Source organism: Haliotis rufescens, unplaced genomic scaffold (genome assembly GCF_023055435.1).
Source record: "Haliotis rufescens isolate VD_foot unplaced genomic scaffold, xgHalRufe1.0.p SCAF_7, whole genome shotgun sequence".
In the NCBI taxonomy this organism is placed as follows: domain Eukaryota; kingdom Metazoa; phylum Mollusca; class Gastropoda; order Lepetellida; family Haliotidae; genus Haliotis; species Haliotis rufescens.
The window spans coordinates 10,787,957-10,801,303 of record NW_025964361.1 but is presented as its reverse complement, the minus strand read 5'-3'; the positions used below and the strand labels follow the sequence as shown (position 1 = coordinate 10,801,303).

Here is a 13,347-nt window from a genome sequence, read left to right as displayed (position 1 = left end):
AATTGTCAACTTGTTGCGTAATGGTTCACATATATTTCCCCGTATATTATATATATTTCACATGCGGATTTATACAGTATGCTTGAACATATTAATTGTGTCTTGGGTATATTTTTAGATGCAAGACATATGTAAAATCGAAAATTGGTACTGAGGGATTCTTTGACGAAGAAATTGAAATCATACGCGCATTCTCATTGGTTTGTCGTATTTTCGCACATAACATTCATCGATAGGGGGACGAGTCTTCTTGCAGGTTACGGAAAGGGGCGAGTAGTGACGAATGACTTTGAACCATAGAAATTGCATGTTAAGCTTTACAATGACAAATACATTACTGCATATGCATAACATTACGCCTGGGTTGCGCGTACAGAGATAGTTCTTATCAGTTCTACGTTCTTGTATCGGAGTTCAAAATCCAGGTCGCCTTGTTCAAGAACACTGCCATGTTGGTGTTATTACTGTTGTTCTCCCTGCTTCAATATGGCCGCACATTTGACCCTGGGTGCAGCTTCATGAACGGTCAGTGTGTGTACAGTATCACGCTCGGCCACGAGGGTCAGTGCGACGCTCAGACCACTGCCGCCACCACCGCCTCCACCTCCTGCTGTCGTGCTGTAGAAGGTGACGTCGCGCTGATGAAGGCGTCCATGGCGCTGATGACGAAGCAGATTACACAGCTTCAGAATGATGTAGGTTATGTTATGAGCCTGAACGTGACGTACGCTGCGCAGTTTCAGAATACCGTAGATTATATTATGAGACAATTCGTGACGTACGGTGCACATCTTATGGCAGGGGCGGTAGGGTAGCCTAGGGGTTAAAGCGTTCGCTCCTCATGCCAAAGACCCGGGTTCGATTCCAGAAAAGGGTACAATGTGTGAAGCCCGTTTCTGGTGTCCCCAGCCGTAATATTCAGGAATATTGCAAAAAGCTGCGTAAAACGATATTCACTCATATATATTCATATATAGTAGGTTATATCATGATATACATACACATCTGCAGAAAACGGGAGGTTAAGTTATGAGACAACACCTGGCCCATTCACGGGAACTCAGAGGTCAAGTCTATGTTAGGGTAAGACAAGTATTTATGTCAGTCAGTAAATGAGTTGGGTCCTATCCCTTATTTCCATGTTCATCTATGAGGAAATCCAGCGCTTCACATATTGTTTTCTCAGTAAATTTCAGACGATATTTGCTTCCATTTTTGACAAATTGTCCTGTACCTTTGAAGATAGTGATGTAAGACAGTCACGTGCACGAAATTAATTTCAATATGGATAACTGTCTGTGCGGCCGAGGCCCCAAGATTGGATTGATGAGATCCGAGTGTCTTATCAGACGGTAAGTCGGGGGCACGATTCGCTGTGCAGAGTTGCGTCCCATGGGTACGCCAGAAACCTATGATTGTGGGTCCGAATCCCGGTTCGCCCCGATGATGTTTCTAGGTTTGTCAGCACCATACCCGTGCTCGTGGGTTTCACCGAAGTGGTAAACGTCTGAGACCTGCATCACTTCGGGCTTTCCTCCCACATTAAGCTGACACCCCTGATATAACTGGAATGCTGTTAAAAGCGACGTTAAACCTAACTCACTCACTCACTAATAATCTAGACGGTAAGTCAATTATTAAACGATGTCGGACCTCAAATACCTGGGTCGGGTTTGATTCCCATATGTACTGTCTACTTTTTCACCTTCACACATATGCGCATAATTTCAGACTGATGTAAACTTGGCCTCTCACCATGGAATCTCCAGCACGGCTCAGCTCCAGCGAGCTCTGCTGGAGACGGAGTCTGAGCTTGACAACGTAACCAAGCAAGCAGTCGTTGAGATCACGCGTCTACGCCAGGAGCTGGACGCTTGTAGGAAGAGACCGGACTGCCCTGGCCGACCACGTACAACTACCACCACAACGCCAACTCCCGCAACTACCGCAACTATCGCAACTATGGCAACTACCACAACGACTACCACACCCGGTGGGTCTCACGAACTCCTCCTGTAGCCGATATCCTCTAGGTTTTCCTGGACAGAAGTAGCCAAGCGCTGGTTTGATTATTTACACCGCACTTTGCAGCTTTGATATTGCTGACTGGCATAAAACAAGATTCACTCATATTTTTGGAATTTCAGTTGAAGAGAAGTTATATATTTCGTATTTATTTTTCTTGTGTAATTAATTTTCAATGATATAATTCTTTAAGATGTCAACCCCAACCAAGCACCGCATTAACTACTTCCTGAAAGAGTAGACACGGGTAGCCTGTGGCCCAAGGCGGTACGACCGCCTCCCTGGTCTAGTGGTAGTGCTTCCGCCCGGAGAGCGGTTCGATCCCCGACCACGTCATACCAAAAGACGTCAAAAGGTGGTATTTGTTGTTACCCTGTCTGGCGCTCGGCATAAAGGAAAAAACAAGGACTGTTCGGCTCGGAGTATACTATGTGTGAATTGGATATTCATGTTAAACTGCGGCATGTTATCATAGTGGGCTTGCACTATAAAACCGTATTAGTCCGGACCAGTACTAGCAGCTACTCAGCCCCACACATACACGTGCATGCACGTCGCTATATAAGTGTAACAAGCTTGAACGCGACGTTGAGCCACAGGTCACCCCAGGTCACAATTATGCGTCCCTCAATCATGCCAGGTTCGCTGAACATGGGTTCGAATCGCTATGACTATTATACTTGGTTTGTGTACACCATAACCGTGGCCTCCGAAACAACTATGTTTTACTCCCTTGTTACTTGGGGGAAGCAGTCTGAGGCCCCGCGATTCCCTGCAGAGTTGCGTCCCTTGACGTCCAGAAACTTTCGCTCTGATTTAGATTTAAGGTTTGTCAGCACCACAATGGTAAATGTCTTAGACCTGCATCATATCGCCCCCCCCCCCCCCCCCCCCCCCCCCCCCTCCTGTCTACATGGGCGCTCAACCCAACTCACTCACTCACTCCGGAATGATAAACGAAGGATACATGCATGCGACTCCGCTCGAATATGAGCGCTTTAATACACAATTCACCTTTTCATGACAGTCATTATCAACTACCACACCACCTACTGCGACTTCGAGGACAACGACAACTGCGGGTACAACCAGTCCAGCCGAGGCGTGTCGAAATGGTACCGCGGGGAGGGCAAACTATCCTCTTTAACGGGGCCTGTGAGTGACCACACCCTAGGCACCCCTAGTGGTAAGAATGAGGGGATACGAGTACCTGGTTCTAAACACCTTGGGCGCGTCGCAAGCCACGAATCGCTTAGAGTAAGCAACTTAATCGCTCATCCCGGGGTCTGCAACAGTTCGAAGCCCTTGCGCACTCTTCCAAAATGTCGTGTGTGTGTGTGTGTGTGTGTGTGTGTGTGTGCGCGCGCGCGTGCGTGCGTGTGTGAGAGCCTATGTGTAAGACGCACATGTGTGTAAGGATGTGAGTGTGTGTGAGTATGTGTGTGTGTATGTATGTTAGTGCGTGTGTGTGTATGTGGATGTGTGTGTGTGTGCGCATGTGTGTGTATGTAAGTGCGTGTCTGTATAGGGCGCACGCGTGTGTGTATGTGGATGTGTGTGTCAGTTTGTGTGTGTGTATGTGTGAGTATGTCTCTGTGTGTCAGTATGTGCGTGTGTGAGTGCGTGAGTGCGTGTGTGTGTTTGTGTGTGTGTGTGTGTGTGTGTGTGTGTGTGTAGGGCGCACACGTGTGAATGTGTGTGAGTATGCGAGTATCTGTCAGTATGTGCGTGTGTTGGGCGCACGCATGCATTTGTCAGTATGTGTGTGTTTGTACGTGTGTGCGTGCGTGCGTGCGTGCGTGCGTGCGTGCGTGCGTGCGTGCGTGCGTGCGTGTGTATTGATGGAGGAATGGGGGAACGTGTATTTGGCACTGATGATAAGTGGTATTAGGTACAACAATATGCATTCCATAGCTGCCAGAAAAAGCATTGTCCTTGGTTTCCCTCACCTTACCTGTGCCCATTCCGCGATATGACCAATATATTGCCGAAAGTAGCCTTACACCCTTTACTGATGTCTATATTATATACATGGATTGTAAACCTGCTTTGTTGAAAACCCATGCTTTTCGTTAGAGGCGAATATCGGGATCGGGTGGTCAGGCTCGCTGACTTGGTTGATGTAGTCATCGATTCCCAATTGCGTAGATCGATGCTCATGATGTCAGTCACTGGATTGTCTCGTCCAGATTCGATTTTATACAGACCACCGTCATATACTGAAATATTTCTGATTGCGGCGTTAAACAACAAACAAACCAACAAATGTCGAAAACCGTGGTTAAATGGGTTTAGAACCCGGAAATCCTCTTGATATTTTACTGACTTTGGATAGTATGTTTTTTTTATCCTACCTGTGAACAACACAGTCAATCACATCCTACCGAAATACGGCGTTCTGACGAAAACTTAGAACTGAATTCGAAACGGTTATTTCTCATTATGACGAACGTCGTCACATTTCGTATGTAGTTTTCTAATGTAGTTTCCGTTTTCATATTTCCATACGTACATTACTGTTTAATTAAATGTATGTTCAAAATTATATTCCAGGCGTGTATATGTATATAGATGCTTATAAATCGGCCCAGTGGTATGCACCTCAGACGGTCAGTGCCCTGCTGGAGTCGCCTGTGTTCGCCCCCTCATCCAGCTACTGTCTCCGCTTCTGGTACAACATGTTTGGGGCGAACATAGAGGACCTCCACGTCTATGTCAAGGTAAGCATTGGGACTGGCCTTTAAGCTGACCATGGATACAGTTTCCTGTTTGGGGGAGGGGAAGTCCTTTGTGTCGGTACGTGTTCTGATGGGGGATGAGAATGCGTGAGGGAATTTGGGTGTAAGAGGTAAGAATAGGGGAAGGGGTAGGGTGGGGGAGTTTGGGTGTGTTTGAAGGCGCTGGGATGGGATAGGGGAATTCCGTTGTGTGTGTAGGCGCTGGGATGGGGCAGGGTTAGGGTTAGGGTTAGGGGAGTTTTGGAGTGTTTGTAGGCGCTGGGATGGGGCAGGGTTAGAGTTTTGGGAGTTTCAGTGTGTTTGTAGGCGCTGGGATGGGATAAGGGAATGTGTTTGTAGGCGCATGCTTTGTCCGAGTAAACGGAAGTCACGTCACAGAGCGCAAGCTAACCTCAGCTCAATCGAACAGCTATATTCTATCAATTTTGATTTTGTTTGAATTGCTTTACAAACTCATAATAAAGCATGTCTGTGAGATAAATTCGTTGTAACAGGATCACTCGGGGTACACATGGTTTTATACTTGGAGGCGAGTGGTATAAAACCTTACGAGGTACCTTTATAACCCCATGAACCCCTCGTGATCCTGCTACAACTTATAATAAATTCGAGGTTTTCTGAAAGGTTGGCGGTGGTCTTGGTAACCCAGTGTGGACGCGGTCCAAAGGCAACTCTATCATGTGGCTGATGGGACAGGTGGACCTAGACTCTGAATATACCTCTAGGCCGTTCCATGTACGTACATCCCAGCACGTTAAGATAATAGCGGAAGTGATTATTCTGCTTATTATCTGACATCAAGACTATCCATGTACGCACAACACAACGCGTTAAGCTAGGTGTGAAAGTGTATATTGTGTTTGCTCGCTCACATGAAGATCATTCCATGAATGAATGCGGGATCGGGTGGTCAGGCTCGCTGACTTGGTTGATGCATGTCATCGTATCCCAATTGCATGGATCGATGCTCATGATGTCTGCTCACTGGATTGTCTGGTCCAGACTCGATTATTTACAGACCGCCGTCATATAGCTGGAATATTGCTGAGTGCGGCGTTAAACAAACAAACAAACAAACAAACAAACATGAATGAATGAATGAATATCGTTATTTCTTCCAGATAAATCCGAATATTCTCAACATATGAAAATCAAGTAATCAAATAATTAAATAATAAGTAATGAAACATACTGAGGGCTATAAACAGTAAGAAATATTGGTAATATTAGTACACGTTGTTCAGGATATTTTTAATGATATATAAATACTTTGAGAATTCTATAATAGTGCCATCCCGTGTTATGTCATGAATGGCATTGTTATCTTCATCAAGAAAGAATGCCAAATGATCATGTTCCACCATAATCTCTATTTACCTAAGTGGTATGGACAAGCCGTGATATAACTGAATTACTGTTTTAAGCGGCAGCAGACCCAGATCACTCCCCGGGTCCAGACATAAAGAGCCGGGTCTAGCTGCTTAGAATGTTTGTGCAGGCATAATGTGACACAGTATTTCATGATTATATATTTCACTTCAACACAACAGCACCGACATCCTTGTGGTTTGCAGTGTTTAAAGCACAGTAAACAAGTGGTCGATAGCATGAACATCATTCCGAGTCGTCGAGTCCGGGTGATTGGCAATCAATCAACTGTCACATGCTGTCAAACATTGCCACATGGCTGAATATGTCATACAATGCACAGACAATATAGCGTTTGTTATTTTCACAAATATGCTCTCAGATAGTGTTTGAGGCAACATCACGAAGTTACATGACGAAGCCTACCAGCACATACAAATACGACCCCGTCTACCACGACACGAAAGGCGACATCGCCATCGACGACGTGCTCGCCTATAACACAACTTGTAAAAGTAAGATAAGTTTCATCATCCACTTGACCGACCCTAATCATTGATAATCGGAGCTTTTAAGTCTGAGTTGCAGGTTATATCACAGTGGAGAAATCTATGGGCAGTTACATCCATGATCTTAGTCATAAAGATTATCAGATATTATATAAAAGTATATTTCATAATGTCATTTCATGTTTAATTGTAGTTGTGAACGATGCAGTCGTTATTTCAACATGGGCGATGGATTTGAAAAGATTCAACACACAGCAAGGACGCAGACACAATACTGACACAGCCAGGACAAACGCTGCCACGACCAGGGCACTGACTAGACACTGACACAGCCTGGACACTGACTAGACACTGACACAGCCAGGGCACTGACTAGACACTGACACAGCCTGGACACTGACTAGACACTGGCGCAGCCTGGACACTGACTAGACACTGGCACAGCCTGGACACTGACTAGACACTGACACAGCCAGGGCACTGACTAGACACTGACACAGCCAGGGCACTGACTAGACACTGGCACAGCCTGGACACTGACTAGACACTGACACAGCCTGGACACTGACTAGACACTGGCGCAGCCTGGACACTGACTAGACACTGGCGCAGCCTGGACACTGACTAGACACTGGCGCAGCCTGGACACTGACTAGACACTGGCACAGCCTGGACACTGACTAGACACTGACACAGCCTGGACACTGACTAGACACTGACACAGCCTGGACACTGACTAGACACTGACACAACCTGAACACTGACTAGACACTGACACAACCTGAACACTGACTAGACACTGACACAGCCTGGACACTGACTAGACACTGACACAGCCTGGACACTGACTAGACACTGGCGCAGCCTGGACACTGACTAGACACTGGCGCAGCCTGGACACTGACTAGACACTGGCGCAGCCTGGACACTGACTAGACACTGGCGCAGCCTGGACACTGACTAGACACTGGCGCAGCCTGGACACTGACTAGACACTGGCGCAGCCTGGACACTGACTAGACACTGGCGCAGCCTGGACACTGACTAGACACTGACACAGCCTGGACACTGACTAGACACTGGCGCAGCCTGGACACTGACTAGACACTGGCGCAGCCTGGACACTGACTAGACACTGGCGCAGCCTGGACACTGACTAGACACTGGCACAGCCTGGACACTGACTAGACACTGGCACAGCCTGGACACTGACTAGACACTGACACAGCCTGGACACTGACTAGACACTGGCGCAGCCTGGACACTGACTAGACACTGACACTGGCAGGACACATACTATACACCGACAGACCAAAGGAGACTGTCACGACGCATGGTAGACACTGACTCAAATTGAAATTGACACAACCTGGACACTGCTTAGTTACTGACACAACCTGGACACTGCTTAGTTACTGACACAACCTGGACACTGGTTAGTTAATGACACAACCTGGACACTGGTTAGTTAATGACACAACCTGGACACGGGTTAGTTAATGACACAACCTGGACACTGCTTAGTTACTGACACAACCTGGACACTGCTTAGTTACTGACACAACCTGGACACTGGTTAGTTAATGACACAACCTGGACACTGCTTAGTTAATGACACAACCTGGACACTGCTTAGTTACTGACACAACCTGGACACTGGTTAGTTAATGACACAACCTGGACACTGCTTAGTTACTGACACAACCTGGACACTGGTTAGTTAATGACACAACCTGGACACTGGTTAGTTAATGACACAACCTGGACACTGGTTAGTTACTGACACAACCTGGACACTGGTTAGTTACTGACACAACCTGGACACTGGTTAGTTACTGACACAACCTGGACACAGCCTAGACACTGACACAACCTGGACACTGCTTAGTTACTGACACAACCTGGACACTGGTTAGTTAATGACAGAACCTGGACACGGGTTAGTTAATGACACAACCTGGACACTGGTTAGTTACTGACACAACCTGGACACTGCTTAGTTACTGACACAACCTGGACACTGGTTAGTTAATGACACAACCTGGACACTGGTTAGTTACTGACACAACCTGGACACTGGTTAGTTAATGACACAACCTGGACACGGGTTAGTTAATGACACAACCTGGACACGGGTTAGTTAATGACACAACCTGGACACTGCTTAGTTACTGACACAACCTGGACACTGCTTAGTTACTGACACAACCTGGACACTGGTTAGTTAATGACACAACCTGGACACTGCTTAGTTAATGACACAACCTGGACACTGCTTAGTTACTGACACAACCTGGACACTGGTTAGTTAATGACACAACCTGGACCCTGCTTAGTTACTGACACAACCGGGACACTGGTTAGTTAATGACACAACCTGGACACTGGTTAGTTAATGACACAACCAGGACACTGGTTAGTTACTGACACAACCTGGACACTGCTTAGTTACTGACACAACCTGGACACTGGTTAGTTAATGACACAACCTGGACACTGGTTAGTTACTGACACAACCTGGACACTTGTTAGTTAATGACACAACCTGGACACTGCTTAGTTACTGACACAACCTGGACACTGGTTAGTTAATGACACAACCTGGACACTGGTTAGTTACTGACACAACCTGGACACTGGTTAGTTAATGACACAACCTGGACACTGGTTAGTTACTGACACAACCTGGACACTGGTTAGTTAATGACACAACCTGGACACTGCTTAGTTACTGACACAACCTGGACACTGGTTAGTTAATGACACAACCTGGACACTGCTTAGTTACTGACACAACCTGGACACTGGTTAGTTAATGACACAACCTGGACACTGGTTAGTTACTGACACAACCTGGACACTGGTTAGTTAATGACACAACCTGGACACTGCTTAGTTACTGACACAACCTGGACACTGGTTAGTTAATGACACAACCTGGACACTGCTTAGTTACTGACACAACCTGGACACTGGTTAGTTAATGACACAACCTAGACACAGCCTAGACACTGACACAACCTGGACACTGCTTAGTTACTGACACAACCTGGATACTGGTTAGTTAATGACACAACCTAGACACAGACTAGACACTGACACAGCCTGGACACTGACTAGACACTGGCACAACCTGGACACTGTTTAGACACTGACACAATCTTGACACTGACTAGATAATGACACATCCTGTACACAGATTCGACACTGACACAGGCAGGACACTGACAAGACACTGACACAACCTGGACACCAACTAGGCACTCACACAGGCAGGACACAGAGCAGACCCCTACACAACAGGACACAGTATTGACATATCCAGGACACAGCCAAGACAATGACACAGCCAAAACACAGATTCGACACTGAAACAACCAGGAGACAAACTGTTCACGGAAACAGGAAGGACACAGATATAGTCAGGACACTAACACAGCAGGGACAAGCGGGAAAGTTTTCAGGAGCTATATCCTATTTTCAGACCTTCCCGAGTGCCCTCCTGGTTCCTTACTGCGGACGGGGAACGACAGCCGTTCTTGCTACACCTTCCACACATCGGCCGCGTTTTGGTTCAGAGGCCACGTGAAGTGTAAAGAAGAGAATGCCCGCTCCCATTTGGTTGCCATCAACTCTAAGGAGGAACAGGATTTCCTTGTCAACATCATCAAGAGAGATGCAGGTGTCGATAAATGACAAGAATGTGTTACTTTAGTCTGGGCCCTATGGGAATGCAGGTCAGAGTAGTCCCCATATACCTCACACTTGTAAGAGCTGATGTGCCGCCTCCGTGGTCTTGTGGTAGAGCGTCCGCCCGGAGAGCGGAAGGTCCGGGGTTCGATCCCCGGCCGCGTCATACCAAAAGACGTTAAAAGATGGTACTTGTTGTTACCCTGTCTGGCGCTCAAAATTAAGGGGCTAAAACAAGGACTGGTCGGCTCGGAGTCAGTATACTGTGTCTGAATGGGGTATTCATGTTAAACTGCGGCATGGTATCTCAGTGAGCTAGCACTATAAATCGGCATCAGTCCGGACTAGTACAAGCAGCCACACACACACACGTGCAAGCACGTCGCTATATAAGTGCAATAATCTTGGACGCGACGTTAAACCCAATTTCACCTCACCTGTAAGAGCTGATTGAATGGCAATCTGGTGGTCAGGCTTCGTGACTTCGCTGATCTTGCGTCACCGTGGACAGTGGATCGTTTCTACATCCCCACCACACACCATCACCGCCACAATAACAAGTGAATAGATACATGTTTTTCACTAAATGCCCTAAACACAGTTGTGTTGTGAGGCCCTAATTATAAGACGGTATTGGTATTGAAGCATTGCCCACACATGTTCTGAGAAACAGCGTTTGCGTGGATGACTAGAAAGACCTTACCAGTGTGTCATCACCCCAAATGCCGTGGACCAATGCTGTTTGTAATGGTTCAGAGATAATCCCAGCTTCGCTGTTGCTGTAACGGCTTAAAACTTCACTCACTTACTCTCTCCTTTCCAAAATAGCCCTGACGGCAGCCGGCACTGCCGGCTTCTTCACCTCGGGCAACGACGAAACGATGGAGAAGCATTTCCAATGGACGGGGGCGGAGATTTCCAACAACGCTACCTATACCAACTGGTATCCAGGGCAACCAAACAACGTGGGCGCCATGCAACATTGCTTACTGATGGAATATCCCAACGCGGACTATCAGTGGGGAGATGTTGAGTGTGACACCGCACACCCCTACATATGTGAAGTGGACCTGCCGAACGCCACGCACCAACCAGGGCCGTCTCTGTGACGTGTGGAATATCGATCCAAATAAAACAATAATTTCAATTTGTTAATTTTTAACTACGTTAGTGCATGTCCACGATGATCTTACTTACTGAACGGTATCAATATTGTTACTGGAATTATCATAATGACTGATATATACTCATGAGCATTAATTAAAGCACCACACGCTATTTTGTGAGTGAGTGAGTTGTGTTTAACGCCGCTTTTAACATTATTCCAGTTATATCACGGCGTGTCAGCTTAATATGGGAGGAAAGCCCGAAGTGATGCAGGTCTAAGACGTTTACCACTTCGGTGAAACCCACGAGCACGGGTATGGTGCTGACAAACCTAGAAACATAATTGGGGCGAACCGGGATTCGACTCACAATCATAGGTTTCTGGCGTGCCCAAGAGACGCAACTCTGCACAGCGAATCGCGGCGCCTTAGACGACTGGCCCGCTATTTTGGATATGTGACTCATTAAAAAATGACTAGTGTGATTCATCGTCGGGAACATGACTAAAGAGAAAGCCGGGCACTGCCATCACATTAGTAATGAAGCTGACACCGGCAATTATGCGAAGAAGTCTAGAAAAGGTGAGGTGAGGTGAAATTGGGTTTAACGTCGCGTCCAAGATTATTGCACTTATATGGCGACGTGCATGCACGTGTATGTGTGTGTGTGGCTGCTTGTACTAGTCCGAACTGATGCCGATTTATAGTGCTAGCTCACTGAGATACCATGCCGCAGTTTAACATGAATACCCCACTCAGACACAGTATACTGACTCCGAGCCGACCAGTCCTTGTTTTAGCCCCTTAATGTCGAGCGCCAGACAGGGTAACAACAAGTACAATCTTTTAACGTCTTTTTGTATGACGCGGCCCGGGATCGAACCCTGGACCTTCCGCTCTCCGGGCGGACGCTCTACCACAAGACCACGGAGGCGGTCTCTAGAAAAGGTAATTTCAACAACGTTAACGTTGAAAAGTATCAGCACCCAGTCCACACCACGAATCGGACTGTCACATTATGTTGTGAAATACGATGATTGTCAACCCAGGAATCACTGACTGCAATCGGCATCTGGAGTACCCTCCCTCTCACGGGTGACATTCGCCAGTCGTCTCCTCATGGTGCTGATCAGACGTCTGATATTCAACATTGGGATCCTCTGTCATTCCTGGTTCAGTGGCTTCGTCAGTTCGAAATTATTCCTGTTTTGAACTCGATAGTCCCTGGCTCTCACTAAGCGTCCAAGATAATCCCAAATGTGTTCAGTTAGGTTCAGATCAGGGTTTTGTCCTTATTTTTCGGAATTTGATTTTGAATCAGGTGGTGCTTAATTAATGATCGTGTGTATACATTCGGCTTTATCTATATCAGTATGTTCTGAGAAAACAGGACACAGACTGGACGAGACACCTGCCGAATCTAACCTTCACAACCACACCTTAAATGGAGCATTTGTCTTGTATCTTCATCCAGATGAAACATCATCATGGTGAGCCACGCAGTGATTCCAATGCCCAGTACACAATGCGTGTGGTAAGAACCGACTACAATCAACCTTATTAAAGAAGGTTTCAGAAGATCCGTGTTAGAATTGGTATTCAGTAACCGATGCTTGTAGTAAGAGGTGGTCAGGCTCATTGACTTGATTGATACATGTCATCGCATCCCAATTGCGTTATTCGATGCTCATGAGTGAGTGAGTATGGTTTTACGCCGCTTTTAGCAATATTCCAGCAATATCACGGCGGGGGACACCAGAAATGGGCTTCACACATTGTACCCATGTTGGGAATCGAACCCGGGTCTTCTGCGTGACGAGCGAACGCTTTAACCACTAGGCTACCCGACCGCCCCCGATGCTCATGATGCTAATCACTGGATCGTCTGGCTCAGATTCGATCATTTACACT

At 46.8% G+C, this 13,347-nt stretch overlaps 1 protein-coding gene across 1 annotated transcript; it reads left to right on the top strand.

Moving 5' to 3' along the window:
* The first annotated feature begins 1,714 nt into the window (after positions 1–1,714).
* LOC124114681 (MAM and LDL-receptor class A domain-containing protein 1-like) lies at positions 1,715–11,485 on the top strand. The gene is made up of 7 exons (XM_046475365.2): positions 1,715–1,993; positions 3,053–3,211; positions 4,579–4,745; positions 5,388–5,498; positions 6,514–6,646; positions 10,125–10,322; positions 11,159–11,485. Exons 1-7 carry the CDS (start codon positions 1,963–1,965, stop codon positions 11,437–11,439), a joined length of 1,080 nt encoding a protein of 359 aa, XP_046331321.2. The 5' UTR covers positions 1,715–1,962; the 3' UTR covers positions 11,440–11,485.
* Positions 11,486–13,347: the final 1,862 nt, after the last annotated feature.